Source organism: Anolis sagrei, chromosome 2 (assembly GCF_037176765.1).
Source record: "Anolis sagrei isolate rAnoSag1 chromosome 2, rAnoSag1.mat, whole genome shotgun sequence".
NCBI lineage: Eukaryota > Metazoa > Chordata > Lepidosauria > Squamata > Dactyloidae > Anolis > Anolis sagrei.
Window position 1 is genome coordinate 21,925,663 of NC_090022.1, and position 14,648 is coordinate 21,940,310.

The window sequence follows — 14,648 nt, forward strand, 5'->3', positions numbered from 1 at the left end:
GGTCTGTCAAATTTGCCCATGTTGAATCATTTCAGTGACGTGGAGTTATGGAAACTCCTATGGGCGGTATCCTACTGAACATTGACATTTCTCTCCCAAAATCCTGCTTCATGAGCCTGTTATGGTAATTTAAAAAACTAATTTAATCAGTAGGAATACTGCAGTTTCAGCACATTAAAAAGTAAAGGTTTTCCCCTGAATCATAGAATCATAGAATCAAAGAGTTGGAAGAGACCTCATGGGCCATCCAGTCCAACCCCCTGCCAAGAAGCAGGAATGTTGCATTCAAATCAGCCCTGACAGATGGCCATCCAACCTCTGTTTAAAAGCTTGCAAAGAAGGAGCCTCCACCACACTCCGAGGCAGAGAGTTCCACTGCTGAACGGCTCTCACAGTCAGGAAGTTCTTCCTCGTGTTCAGATGGAATCACCTCTCTTGTAGTTTGAAGCCATTGTTCCGCGTCCTAGTCTCCAGCGAAGCAGAAAACAAGCTTGCTCCCTCCTCCCTCTGGCTTCCTCTCACATATTTATACATGGCTATCATATCTCCTCTCAGCCTTCTCTTCTTCAGGCTAAACATGCCCAGCTCCTTAAGCCGCTCCTCATAGGGCTTGTTCTCCAGACCCTTGATCATTTTAGTTGCCCTCTTCTGGACACATTCCTGACATTAAGTCCAGTCGTGTCCGACTCTGGGGGTTGGTGCTCATCTCCATTTCTAAGCTGAAGAGCCTGCATTGTCCATAGACACTTCCAAGGTCATGTGGCCGGCATGACTTCATGGAGTGCTGTTACCTTCCCCCCGGAGCAGTATCTACTAATCTACTCACTTTTGCATGTTTTCAAACTGCTAGGTTGGCAGAAGCTGAGGCTAACAGCGGGAGCTCATGCTGCTCCTCAGATTCGAACCTGAGACCTTTCAGTCAGCAAGTTCAGCAGCTCAGTGGTTTAACCCACTGTGCCACCAGGGGCACATTACCACTTTTTTTCCCTATCATTTCGCTGTCATAGTAATCTTGGAAAGAAGGATAGTAGAGACAAAGCTGAAGTACTTTGGCCACATCATGACAAGAAAGGAAAGCTTAGAGAAGACAATGATGCTGGGGGGAAATGAAGGAAAAAGGAAGAGGGGCCGACCAAGGGCAAGATGGATGGATGGCATCCTTGAAGTGACTGGATTGACCTTGAAGGAGTTGGGGGTGGTGACAGCCGACAGGGAGCTCTGCTGTGGGCTGGACCATGAGGTCACGAAGAGTTGGAAATGATTGAATGAATGAACAACAAAACAACATAAAAATCAGACATTTACTGATAACAAATCAGCATTTGGAAGGCTTTCTAAACAGACTGATTTTTCTTTTAATGAAATACAGTTGAAGAATCTGTTGCAAAGTCCACATAAAAGCAGCATAATATAATCCTGTTCCTGAAAATGTCTAGAACAGCCACTAGTGACCTCATCATATGGGGCTAAATTCGGTGGTAAATGGCGATCTAGCCCCGGTCACTGACAGAGCAGACCGGCTTCAACCACATGATGTTGTGTCAGTTCCGTGGGTGAAGGAGGGTGAAATTGGCATGCCACTGCCACCCTGGCAACACAAGAAGGTGGAAGCTGTACACTCCATCCTGTGTAAAGAGCTGCCAAAGAAGTCAGGTGAAGCGGGGCATTTGGTGGTGGCTTCCCGACACCCAGCAGCGACCTGAAGCGCTGCCGAAAGCCGCTGCTGAAGGTATGATAAGGTGGTAGGTGATGTTCAGAATAACTTTACTATTGCCAATTTTTTGGGACCCCAACAAAGAGCTAAGGCGACCTCATTTGGGGTTGGGGTCCACAGTTTAAGAAGCAATCCTTTAGGCCAGGGGTCCACAAACTTTTAAAACAGAGGGCCAGGTCACAGTCCCTCAAACTGTTGGAGGGCCGGATTATAATTTGGAAAAAAATGAATGAATTCCTATGCACACTGCACATATTTTATTTGTACTGCAAAAATCACTTAAAAACAATACAGTAATTAAAATGAAGAACAATTTTACCAAATATAAACTTATTAGTATTTCAATGGGAAGTGTGGGCCTGCTTTTGGCTGATGAGATAGGATTGTTGTTGTTGTTGTGTGCTTTCAAGTCGTTTTAGACTTAGGTTGACCCTGAGCGAGGGCCGGGAAAATGATCTTGGAGGGCCGCATCCGGCCCCTGGGCCTTAGTTTGAGGACCCCTGCTTTAGGCAATTCTATGGTATTCTTCCCCAAGACATAGCCCAAAGCCAACAAATTACCTGAGCACCATTAAATTTGGTCCGATCATACTATAGTTTCCCTAGTTGACCAAGAAATTTCAAGAGATATCCTCAGAGGTTTTAAACATGCTGGATGACTATCTGTAGGGAATGCTTTGATGGTGTAATCCTGCCTGACAGAATGGGTTAGATCAGTGGTTCTCAACCTGGGGGTCGGGACCCCTAGAGGGGTCACAAGGGGTTATCAGAGGGGTCACCACAGATCCTCATCGACAGTATTTTCTGTTGGTCATGGGAGTTCTGTGTGGGAAATTTGGCCTAATTCTATCGTTGGTGGGCCTCAGAATGCTCTTTGGTTGTAGGTTAACTATAAATCCCAGAAACTACAACTCCCAAATGTCAAGGTCTATTTTCCCCGAACTTCACCAGTCTTCACATATTTAATATTCATGCCAAGTTTGATCCAGATCCATCATTGTTTGAGTCCACAGTGCTCTCTGGATGTAGGCGAACTACAACTCCAAAACCCAGGTCAATGCCCACCAAATCCTTCCAGTATTTTCTGTTGGTCATGGGAGTTCTGTGTGCCAAGTTTGGTCCAATTCCATCATTGGTGGAGTTCAGCACGCTTTTTGAATGTAGGTGAACTAAAAATCCCAGCAGCTACAACTCCCAAATGACAAAATCAATCCTCCTATCCCAACCCCATCAGTATTCAAATTTGGGCATATTGGTTATTTGTGCCAAATTTGGTCCAGTGAATGAGAATGCATCCTGCATATCAGATATTTACATAACAATTCATAACAGTAGCAAAATTACAATTATGAAATAGCAATGAATGTAATGGCTGGGGGTCACCACAACATGAGGAACTGTATTAAGGGGTCGCGGCATTAGGAACGTTGAGAACCACTGGGTTAGATAGTCCTTGGCATCACTATGTTTATATAATTCTAGGAAGACAACTTGTTTGGGGCTCCATCAAACCCACTCAATCATCTCCTTGAGTTGCCATTTGCCTAACCAAAAAAATTGTTTCTCTTTTCAAACTTGTTTACCATTTAAAGCAGAACCAAGAGTGACCCAGCCAGGAGTCCTGGCTCCATCGAACTTCCCTTGGAGGGAGCACGTGAATGTCAAAAGGAAGATTGTTGAGATAGCAGCACAGCAAAACACAGTCTCCAGCAGAAGCAGTGGAGAATGGACATCACAATGGCAAAACTGTGGTTCTATCTGATGCTGGTAGGTGAGTAAAGGGACTCGCATGCAGAGATACTTCTCTAGACTTAGAAAAATATTGTGAATCTGACGTGACATGCTGCAGGGGTTTCTCTGGATGGTACTATTTAATCTGCAGGGGACACACAACAGAAGATGACAGGTGGAGGACAGTAGTTATTCTGCAGTGATCAGAGTGTCCAACTGAGACTTGGGACACCCAAGTATAGTTTCCGCTAAGCTTTAAAACTACTGAGTTGCTTTGGGACTGTCACAGGGCCCTTCCAGACAGGCCCAATATCCCAGGATTTGATCCCAGGTTTTCAGTTTTAAACTGGATTATATGAGTCTACACTGCCAAATAATACGGGATAAACAGAAAAACTGGGATCAGATCTTGGGATATAGGGCCTGTCTGGAAGGGTCCTAAGTAGATTATATGGGCTGACTTCCTTAAGATAGAAAATGGCTCTGCCCCAAGCCTTGGGAAGCTTTGTGTATAGCCAACAGTAGCAAGTATCCACAGTGTCACAGGGCTTTCTGTAGCTTTAGTACAACAGAAGGACACTACTCGTCTTTGAAACCATTTCACAACCCACAATTATCTGTTCCACTTTAAATGGTAAAGTCCCATCTGATGAAATCATGGGATTTGCAATTTAAAACTATGAATCCAAAATTCCTTAACTTGTTTCTTAGGCAGTAAAAATAGAATCATAGAAATGGTGAAATGTCAAGGCCCTTCGTTGCTTTACAATGTAAAGACTCCTCAAAGGTAGATTGTAACAAGCAATAGAATATTTGTATGAAATAACACATGCTTATTTTTGTTGTTTGATTGCCTTCAAGTTAACTTTGATTTGCAGAAACCCTATGAATTTGAGACCACCAAATCCCTCTGTTTTCACATATCTTGCAGACTGAGGGTCATGGCTTTCTTGGTTGAGTCTATCCATCTGGAGTGTGGCTTTCCTCTTTCCCTATTGCCTCCTGCCTTACTAAGTATTATTGTCTTTTCTCCCAGGTCCTACTGGAGCCTTCATGTTGACTGTGCCCAAATCCTCAGTTTCCATTCCAGCCAGAAATACAGTCTGGCTCTCTGCCTTACTGAGCCATCCAACATCACTGCCAAATTATTTCCAGATACGATGGTATTTTGTCACTGGCTCCGAGTTGGTGCTGATTCTCATGGCTGATAACTGCAAGACAAATGGGACAAACCAACGTTGGAGGGACTCCTGTAAGATCAGAATTGAAAAGACAGAGGGATACAAACATCGAGCAGAAGTGTCTTCAGATGATGTGTCACTGATGATCCAGGATGTAAGAGTTGAAGATTCTGGGATTTATTCCATCACGTTGCTGACTTTGGGCAGGAAGATATCAGCCAACATCAACCTAATGGTGACCAAAGGTGAGAAAGCTTGATGGGATGATGGTGATGGTGATGATGATGAACTCCTCTGACTGCCAGTCTGTTTCTGGGCACAATTCAAAGTGCTGGTTATGACCTTTGAACCCCTAAACAGTTCAGGTCCAGGCTATTTGGCTGACTACACCCCCTTGTACAAAACTGTCCAGCCCTGAGATCTTCAGGAGAAGCCCTTCTCTCGTCTTTCAAAGATTACTATGACAGTGAAATGACAGGAAAAACAGAGTGGTAATGTGCCCCCGGTGGCACAGTGGGTTAAACCACTGAGCTGCTGAACTTGCTGACTGAGGAGCCAACAACTAGTGATGCCTTTATGGGGTTCTCTGGGGGTGAAGACTGGCAATCAGGGGATTCGGTCACAAGGATAGGCAGGGCCCGAGCCATTCAGGGCTTTATAGGTGATGACCTGCACTTTGAATTGGGACTGGAAACGTATCAGCTATGTGTCAACCAGTGGAGTTGTTGCAACAGAGGAGTTGTCCTTTCAGCCCCATTTAGTACCCTGGCTCCTCTTTGGACCAACTGAATTTTCTGGGCACTTTCCAAAGGCAGCCCTATGTAGATCACATTATAGTAGTCCAACCAGGATGTAATGAAGACATGTAGGATATTCTTCTCTTCTGCATGGCCCTAGTTCACTTGGTGTTGCTTTGACTTCGATTTAGATCTCTATCTATCTGTCTATCTATCTATCTATCTATCATCATCATCATCTCAGTTGAAGCTCCTACCCCCAAACCATGATGTTGAGGAGTGTGGTTAACCCTAGCCATATATTTATCTCCATCTTTTCTTCCTTCTTCCCAGCAGAATATAGTTCTTCAAGCAATCAGACTGAAAGTTCCACCAGGAGTCCATTACTGACATTTGTCTCAAGTAAGTCCCCTTCAGGATAAGAAGGGCAGAATATAAATAAAGTGTTATTATTTGAAACACAACAAGATGAGTCCACAGCAATTATTATTATTATTATTATTATTATTATTATTGACACAAAAGCATAGTATGTCACAGCAAACGAGATCTATATGCTGGGTTTCATATCATAAAATCACAAGTTGAACATTTCCCAAACATCTAGGACTGTGTGATGTATTTTCGAATAATGCACGCAGATCCAAGTAAGGTGGCTTTTTGCAGTTGACAGATCGTGATTTTGTTAATGTTTAGTGTTTCCAAATGCTGGCTGAGATCTTTTGGCACGGCACCCACTGCGCCAATGACCACTGGGACCACCTGTACTGGTTTATGCCAGAGCCTTAGCAGTTCAATTTTGAGGTCTTGATAATGGCTGAGTTTTTCCTGTTGTTTTTCCTCAATGCGACTGTCATCTGGTATGGCAACATCAATAATCCAAACGTTTTTCTTTTCCACAATCGTGATGCCTGTTGTATTGTGTTCCAAAACTTTGTCTGTCTGGATTCGAAAGTCCCACAGTATTTTTGCGTGTTCATTTTCCACTACCTTTGCAGGTTTATGATCCCACCAATTCTTTACTGCTGGTAGGTGGTATTTGTGACATAAGTTCCAGTGAATCATTTGGGCCATAGAGTTGTGCCTCTGTTTGTAGTCCATCTGTGTGATTTTCTTGCAACAGCTGAGGATATGGTTCATGATTTCATCAGCTTCCTTGCACAGTCTGAATTTCGGGTCACCTGCTCATTTTTCGATCCTGGCCTTAATTGCATTGGTTCTGATGGCTTGTTCCTGGGCTGCAAGAATCAGGCCTTCTGTCTCCTTCTTCAGTGTTCAATTTTTGAGTCATAACCAAATCAACTTTTCCTTCAATTTTGTCAAGGAACTGCCAATGCAATGCTTTGTTGTACCAGCTGTCAGCTCTGGTTTGGGGTGTAGTTTTTTTGTACTGACTCTTTGTTTGCTGTGCTTTGAGAAGTTTCTGATTACTGACTTCAATTAAAGCAGGTTCTTGGCATTCCTTGACAAATTCTGCCAGGGCGTGTTTTTTTCTTCGACTGCTTGTTTTACTTGTAAAAGTCCTCTGCCACCAGACTTTCTAGGCAGATAGAGCTGGTGAACATCACTGCGAGGATGTGATGAATTATGAATGGTCATGAGTTTTCTTGTTTTTCTGGCCAAATTGTCCAGTTCTGCCTGTGTCCAGTTTATGATGCCAGCAGTATATCTTATGACAGGTATGGTCCAGGTGTTTATGGCCCTGATGGTATTGCCTCCCTTGAGCTTGCTTTTGAGAATTTTTCTGACCCTTTGAATGTATTCTTTGCTGACCACAGGTTTCAAGTGTTCATGTTTGATGTTATCCAGCTGTAGTATGCCCAGATATTTATAAGCCTCTGGCTGGTGACACTTTATTGTTTGGCCATTGGTTATATTTATGCCCTCACTTTCAATTATTTTCCCTTCTTCAGTGCCAACGTTTTTACAAATCCTGATGGTGCCTAGGCACTTGATGATCCAACTGTGTGGGAATGAGTCAAAGGCTTTTTTGTAGTCAATCCACGTCATGTGAAGATTTGTTTTTCAGCTTTTGCAGTTCTCCAGAATCGTTTTGTCAATTAATAACTGGTTTTTCATTTGTTGCTTTTCTGTTCATTTGAGAAGATGTTATTTTCTTCAAGGTAATCTTGAATTTTGTCAGCTATGGTGTGCCAGTCAATAGTTTAAACATAGTGGGTAGACATGATATTGGCCTGTAGTTTCCTGGTGCTGCTCCTTTAGCTGCATCCTTTTGTATCAGATATGTTTTCCCAGTTGTTATTTCAATCTGTTCCGTTTTGTTCTGTGAGAATTTTTCTTCAAACTCCTTTATCCACCCAGCATTTTTGTTGTAGTTCTTATTATTTTCCCAGAGTTCTATATAAAACTTAGTTGTTTCAGTTTTCTCAGGCTTTATGACTACCGTATCTGTTGTTTGGTTCAGACTCTGGTAGAATCATCTTTGGTCTGATTGAAATAGTTGATTTTGTCTGTACTGAATGATTCTGGCATCATATCTTTCAATTTTCCTGGCTGTTGCTGTAATTTGTTCTTTCATGATTTCTAAAGCTTCTTCAATTTTTCTGGTGTTCAGCCAGTACTTTCTGATCAGATATTGCTTGATTTTGTCATTATTCAATTTGTTCGCCTTCATATTTTTCAGGTTACTTGCATCTGATCGTAGATTTTTGATTTTCAGCTCCAACCTGACCTTCCATTTTGGTTTTCCATTCAGTTTTCTTGGAGGCTGCATTGGTTGTAGGAGCCCGAGCTCTTCTGTTACTATCACTGCTGTACTGTAGGCAAACTGATGTGTTTGTTCAATTGATGTTATTTCTACAGTAGAAAGTAATGTATTCACATCCTTCATGAGAGGTGCCAGTTGTCTCTTAAGTACTGTTTTCAAACTTGGGAGTTGCTTTCTTATTGCATTTGATACAGCATGGGCCATGATTTTATCTCTGAGCTCTTGTTGTCTTGCTGTCAATGTTCCTGATAGTTCAACAAGTGCTTCAAGTGCTGGTTCTTCAAATTCTTGCAAAAGCTCCACATTTTCTTCTGGTTCAGTCTGTTCTAGTCTGTTGTTGTTGTTGTTGTTGTTGTTATTATTATTATTATTATTATTATTATTATAGCTCTCTCTGTGGATCTCCTTGAAGAAGCCTATCCTATCTCAGACCTTCCCCATTTGTGGGTTTAACCTCTGTGAATTTGATTATTTGCAGATTTGTTTAATATGTTCTCTGAACGAATCTCTAGATCTTTCAGCATGACTCTATGGTCTACTAGTAGTTGACTTACAAGTTGCATTGGAGGACTTAGAGATTTCTATGCATTTGTTAATCCTCCTATGCAATTTGATGGTCCTCCAGAAATTGTCTATCAAGCCACATTGGGGGATCTACAAATGCCTAGAAAATTGTACACTGCATTAATAAAGTAGTATTGATGATGATGCCATGCCTTCAGCAGGAGAGGAACAGGAAGAAGAAGAAAATGATAATGGTATTGATGCAGACACTAATCTCTTCTCTGCAGTGGATGTGGAAGTCTCTGTTTCATCAGTGAAGGCAACAAATACCAGAGACCATACGGTGCCAAACATCATCCAACTAAGTTTAGCTGGCCTGATCCTCCTTCTCCTTGGAGTGATAATAGCTGAGGTGCGTGAATTATCACTTTCTTTTTTCTGCCTGAGACATATTGTTTTACACTTCCCTTTTACTCCACAGTGGGGACCTTTAGGGCAACATTTACATGTTGTACACTTAGAAGAACACTGGTACAGATATGGTTGGCAGTATTAAAAAAAAGCTGAGATGGGCAAAATATGGTCCTGGGGCGATGCACAGATTCTTAAGGCCTTTCCCTTTCTTTTTGCAGCATGATAATTCACCTTTTAAATAATGATGATGGTAATAATGATGTATTTATTTCCTACCTCTCCTCATGGAGGAAGGCAGGGAATAACAACATTTAAAAATGCAACAAGCACATACATCAATTATGTCATAATGGCATTCAGATTTTATGAAAAACCACCATGTTCTTCATGGTGAAGAACATGGTGGTTTTTCAACCACCATGTTCTTCCTCATGTTCAGGTGGAATCTCCTTTCTTGTAGTTTTAAGCCATTGTTCCGCGTCCTAGTCTCCAGGGAAACAGAAAACAAGCTTGCTCCCTCCTCCCTGTGGCTTCCTCTCACATAATCACAGAATCAAGGACATTATGTATCAGTTGCAGTTGGATTGGAAGGGACCCACTGTATCTAACTCCTGCTTGAGGGACCTCCAATGAGAGTCATTGGTTCATAATTGTGGAGCAGGTAGATGTTTGGTATAGATTCTGTTCTTGTTGTTTTTGTTCTTGTTAATGTTGCTCTTACAATTGCATCTAAATTGTACAGATGGTGGCTCTCAGGGCTTCTTCACACAATACACTTGCAGCACCTTGATTCCACTTTGATTGACCTTGTCTCCCTCCCCTGAATTCCTGAAACTTGTAATTTGGGTGGGCAGTGATGCTCTCAGGTGAAGAATTCCTCCTCCTCCCTAAGTTGCCAATTAAAGTAGTCCATAGGATGTTGCCATGCAGGGGCGGCTCAACCCATTACACAAAGTAAGCATTCACAGTATAGTTGATTTTGCCCAGAGGCGCTCTTGAGGCGCTCTTGGGGGAAAATAGACCTTGACATATGCGAGTTGTAGTTACTGGGATGTATAGTTCACCTACAATCAAAGAGCATTCTGAATTCCCCCAATGATGGAATTGAACCAAATATGGCACACACAACTCCCATGACGAACAGAAAATATATATCAATGATTTGTTGGGGGGGGGGGGGGCGCCAAAATACTGTTTGCTTACCGTTGAAAATTACCTAGGGCCGCCTCTGTTGCCATGGCAGCTCAAGCTCATTTGTCTTAAAGGTGTCACAGGACTCTTCATTGCTTTATCTACAACAGACGGACATGGCTCCTCCTTTTGGAAATGATTTTTCCTTCTTATCATATACAGGATGTTCCCCAAAATGTGTACACCCTTTAACAGTCAATAGTTGGAGGAATAAATACATTTACATTGAATCACAAATGTAATAATAATGAATTAATCTGAGTACAAAATTCCATCCTAAATTACAATTTTATGTCAGGGGTTCAAATGGTCAGCAATGCTTATGGGCTCATTTACAATTTATCTTATATGTTGCAACATTTCTCTAATATTGGTACCCTTATTTATTTATCATATCAGGAGAGAACCAAACAGTTGTATTGTATTTAAAAACAAAAAAACACAAAGTTTGCAAACTTGGCATTCTATTAAATGCCCTTTGACCAGTAGATGGCCACTTGGAGTGCCTCTGATGTTGCTATAAGAAGGTCCTCCAGTGTGCATGTGGCAGGGCTCAGGTTGCATTGTAATCAGTGGTCTGAGGTTTGCTCTTCTCCACACTCGCATGTCGTGGACTCCACTTTGTGGCCCCATTTCTTAAGGTAGGCTCTGCATCTCGTGGTGCCAGAGTGCAGTCTGTTCAGTGCCTTTCAAGTTGCCCAGGTTTCTGTGTGCCCAGGAGGGAGTCTCTCATTTGGTATCAGCCATTGATTGAGGTTCTGGGTTTGAGCCTGCCACTTTTGGACTCTCACTTGCTGAGGTGTTCCATTGAGTGTCTCTGTAGATCTTAGAAAACTATTACTTGATTTAAGTAGTTGGCTTGCTGGCTGATATCCAAACAGGGGATGGGTTGGAGGTGTCACTGCCTTGGTTCTTATTCCTATTGGTACCCTGAGTGCATATTTTTTTTCAGTACAATAAGCTGTTAAGATCATATTTAGGAAGACAATGGAAATATGGAATGGTTGGACTACTTCCACAATTGTGACTACATGGTCTTCCTTAAGAAGAAGCAGTTACAAATAGATTACCCTATCCATAACTGCCATAAAGAATGCCAGTTATTATTTTAACACAGGTATGATGTATTCCCTACCTATTAGGCTAGGAAAATCTCAGAAAAGTAGGCCCAGGAAGTTCAGCAGCCATTTTAGCAGGGTGCCTAGGGGCATCCATCTTGGAATCTCATTTCCTGGAGGCGGCGTGCTTAGGAGCAGCTTGGAGGGAAATGAGGGGGGTTTGTGATCGGCTGGGAGAGAGTGGGCGGAGCTTAACTTGAGAAAAGGAAACAAAATGACTTTAAGGGTGCATTTTAAAACCTCACAGCTCAGTTAGGGTCTGTGTGCCAATGAAGAAGGAGAGAGGAGTCAGGGAGAGTGTGTGTTAAAGAAACAGAGTTAGAGAAGACTGAAGTTGGTCAGTTAGTCAGCAGAGTTAGTTAGTGAGAAGATTAAAGCTATTGGGAAGCATAGCTGGGGGAGTAGAGAGACAGATCCAAAAAGGAAAGGACTGTCTATGTGGAGTTTAGGATTACTAGGCAAGGAGGAATCCTGTCAGTAATTTCTGGAGGGAAAGGGGAGTGTTATTTGCAACTAAGTTTTGAATTATTTAAAGAAATCATATGCTTTATTCAACATTGAAACAGCTAAGCTTAAAGTCTGTTTTGTTCAAGTTCTCTCAAATAAACAACATTGTTCTTTGTTCACAATCACTGCCTCAGTGTGCCTCTGTGTGAGAAATTCCAAGCAGTTTATAGAAGAAATCAAGGTTAAATGATGGCAGCATGTATTTTAAAAAGGAATCTCTTCAGTGTTACCCCAGAGAACAAAGCCTGAGTGCAAATCCAGCTCATTCTAGCCTAAAGATACCTCAAGACAAGGGCTAAATATTTCTTTTAATTGTGGTGGTGGCCAGTGTTCTTTTGAAAGGTTTTCGGCCAGAAGATTGTTTTAGCTTTTCAGCTTTTGATTTTACATTACCTAAGCCACATTCCATTACAAGTTATTGGGATTTTGTTAATAGACCATTACAAGTGGTGTCAGCTTCTGGGAGTTGCTAACAAATCATCCCCCTATCCTTTATAATTGGTTTCAGCATGTGGGATTTTGTTCCTAATCTTTTTAGGAACAAGGGAGGAAATGAGGCAAGGGATTTCTACTCTTTGCTGGTCTAGGATCAGCCCCTCTAATATCCATGTCAATTAAGAGTTCTTCTTCCTTTCCACAGAATATTTCCTTTACTTATTGCATGGATAAAAAGACATCAGCCGGAGATGGAAGAGAGACAATCTCATCCCCAATTGGAATGGAATGCAGCTTTCCTCCTTTGCCACGCAACCCCTCCATGTTTGTGAAAATGCCAGGGTCAGATGAATTACATGGTATCATTGGCCGCTGATCTTCCTGGTTTTTATAACAGACTATGTTGTATTGCTGAGTTTTCCAGATACATGCTTATATCAACTTCCCCACCCAGGTACCCTCCAGATGTTTTAAAATGTAGAAAGCATGTCAAACAAACCCTTGTCATGACCTCCTTCCACCAGGAAATCAAAGACCATGTAGATCCAGAATAGGTTTCTACAGTCACTTATGGACCCACCACTAAGACTTTGCTCTTGAAAGACAATCACACTCAGCCACGGGGTACCACCTATAGAATAGAATAGTATAATATCCCACCAGTTCCAGCAAACCAAATCAAGGATGTATTTAACAAATGAGTTGAACTAGGTTGAAGCAGTCTTGCTGGTATGTTGATATACATACAACGATACAAAAATGGCAATTGTCTATTCACTGAAGCACAGGTAAATTCTGCTTTGACAGGACTAGTTGTAAAATACTGGGCAAGGAGGAGATTGTGAATCCTGTAATGCAATAGGATGGCATAGATGGGCTATAATGTGCAATTAATCTTATTTTTTTAGGTTCAACTTTTACAGATTTGATTACAGTATGTAACAAAATTTGAGAAAAAATCTGTTCCTGGTTTGAAAGTGTTATGTCCTGTTTAATTGTGTGGTAATTGCTTTGAAAGTAGTTGTTAAATTCCAGAACCTTTGTTTTTGTGGCTGCCACAAACTATCTTGAATTGGTTGAGACTCTATGAGATATTCATTGGAAAACTATAGCAAAATGTGATTCAGGAGTTTTGCAGTTTAATAAATCTTTTTCATGTTTTCATGATAGAACCAATTAGGAAATGACATTTATAACCCAGAATCATAAATCATGTTACATAGTATTATTTGTGGACTTGTTTGGGAATCTCTGGAGCCCCCGGTGGCACAGCGGGTTAATCCACTGAGCTGCTGAAATTGCTGACCAAAAGGTTTGGTTCAAATCCGGGGAGTGGGATGAGCTCCCGCTGTTAGCCCCAGCTTCTGCCAGCATAGCAGTTCGAAAACATAAAAATGTGAGTAGATCAATAGGTACTGCTTCTGTGGGAAGGTAATGGTGCGCCATGCAGTCATGCTGGCCAAATGACCCTGGAGGTGTCTATGGACAACGCCAGCTCTTTAGCTTGGAATTGGAGATTAGCATCGCCCCCCCCCCCCCAAGTATCGGACATGACTAGACTTAATGTCAAGGTGAAACCTTTACCTTTACCTTAAGAATCTCTGGCCATCCAGTGCAACTCTATGACCATTTTCCTCTAGAAGTTTACTATAAAGTCACACTGAAGTACTTACAGATTCCAACAGTACATCTACATTCTAAAATTAATGCAGTTTGACACCATTTTAACTGCCAGGCTTTGAAGACCATTAAATGCTAATCAGGGTGGCCATTTGCAACATTCACACTTGCCTCAAGCAGACAAGAGTTCTTTCTCCCACCCTGGACATTCCACAGTTATACAACCTCACTTGTCTAGTTTCCAACAGACCCCTCAACCTCTGAGGATGCCTGCCATAGATGTGGGCGAAACGTCAGGAGAGAATGCTTCTGGAACACGGCCATACAGCCTGGAAAACTCACAGAAACCCAGTGATTGTGGCCATGAAAGCCTTCAACAATGACCTCCATTTTGTGGAAAGTAGGTAGGACGAAGCTCTCAATTAGAGTTTTACATCCAGAACAAAACATCTTTAAACAAAGGCACATGATTCTTTCAGGTTTCCTTTTTATTGCAAAAATATTGTCTGTATATAAAAAAGAACAGACATAGAGGGGGAAAAAAAGAACACAGGGTCAAATATGCAATAAATCATAATGTATGAAATTGGGGTGGATTATGCTCTTTTCTTTTGCCAATGTACTAGGAGAAGATGGCTTATTCTCTGATAAGAGCAAAGCTGCAGTATTTAACCCAGTTTTTTTTGGATTAATTTTGACTATTTTTTTAGACTTATACATGGATATATACAGTAAGTCCATTTCCCCTTTTATTCTTTCTTCCTGGAAA

General features: G+C 41.7%; 1 protein-coding gene across 1 annotated transcript; it reads left to right on the top strand.

Annotated features, from left to right (window-relative positions):
• Positions 1 to 3,342: 3,342 nt before the first annotated feature.
• LOC132766753 (uncharacterized) lies at positions 3,343 to 12,635 on the top strand. Its single transcript, XM_060761060.2, has 5 exons — positions 3,343 to 3,484; positions 4,481 to 4,870; positions 5,699 to 5,764; positions 8,882 to 9,006; positions 12,465 to 12,635. The coding sequence occupies exons 1-5, from the start codon at positions 3,439 to 3,441 to the stop codon at positions 12,633 to 12,635; spliced, it is 798 nt and encodes a 265-aa protein (XP_060617043.2). The 5' UTR covers positions 3,343 to 3,438.
• The last annotated feature ends 2,013 nt before the right edge of the window (positions 12,636 to 14,648 follow it).

What these genes read in the sequence shown, in the direction of transcription:
- LOC132766753 (XM_060761060.2), top strand. Translation starts at nt 3,439, where the DNA reads ATGGACATCACAATGGCAAAACTGTGGTTCTATCTGATGCTGGTAG. An exon ending in CAACCTAATGGTGACCAAAG is followed by an intron (nt 4,871 to 5,698) that starts GTGAGAAAGCTT and finishes TCTTCCCAGCAG; the next exon opens with AATATAGTTCTTCAAGCAAT. An exon ending in ATTACTGACATTTGTCTCAA is followed by an intron (nt 5,765 to 8,881) that starts GTAAGTCCCCTT and finishes TCTTCTCTGCAG; the next exon opens with TGGATGTGGAAGTCTCTGTT.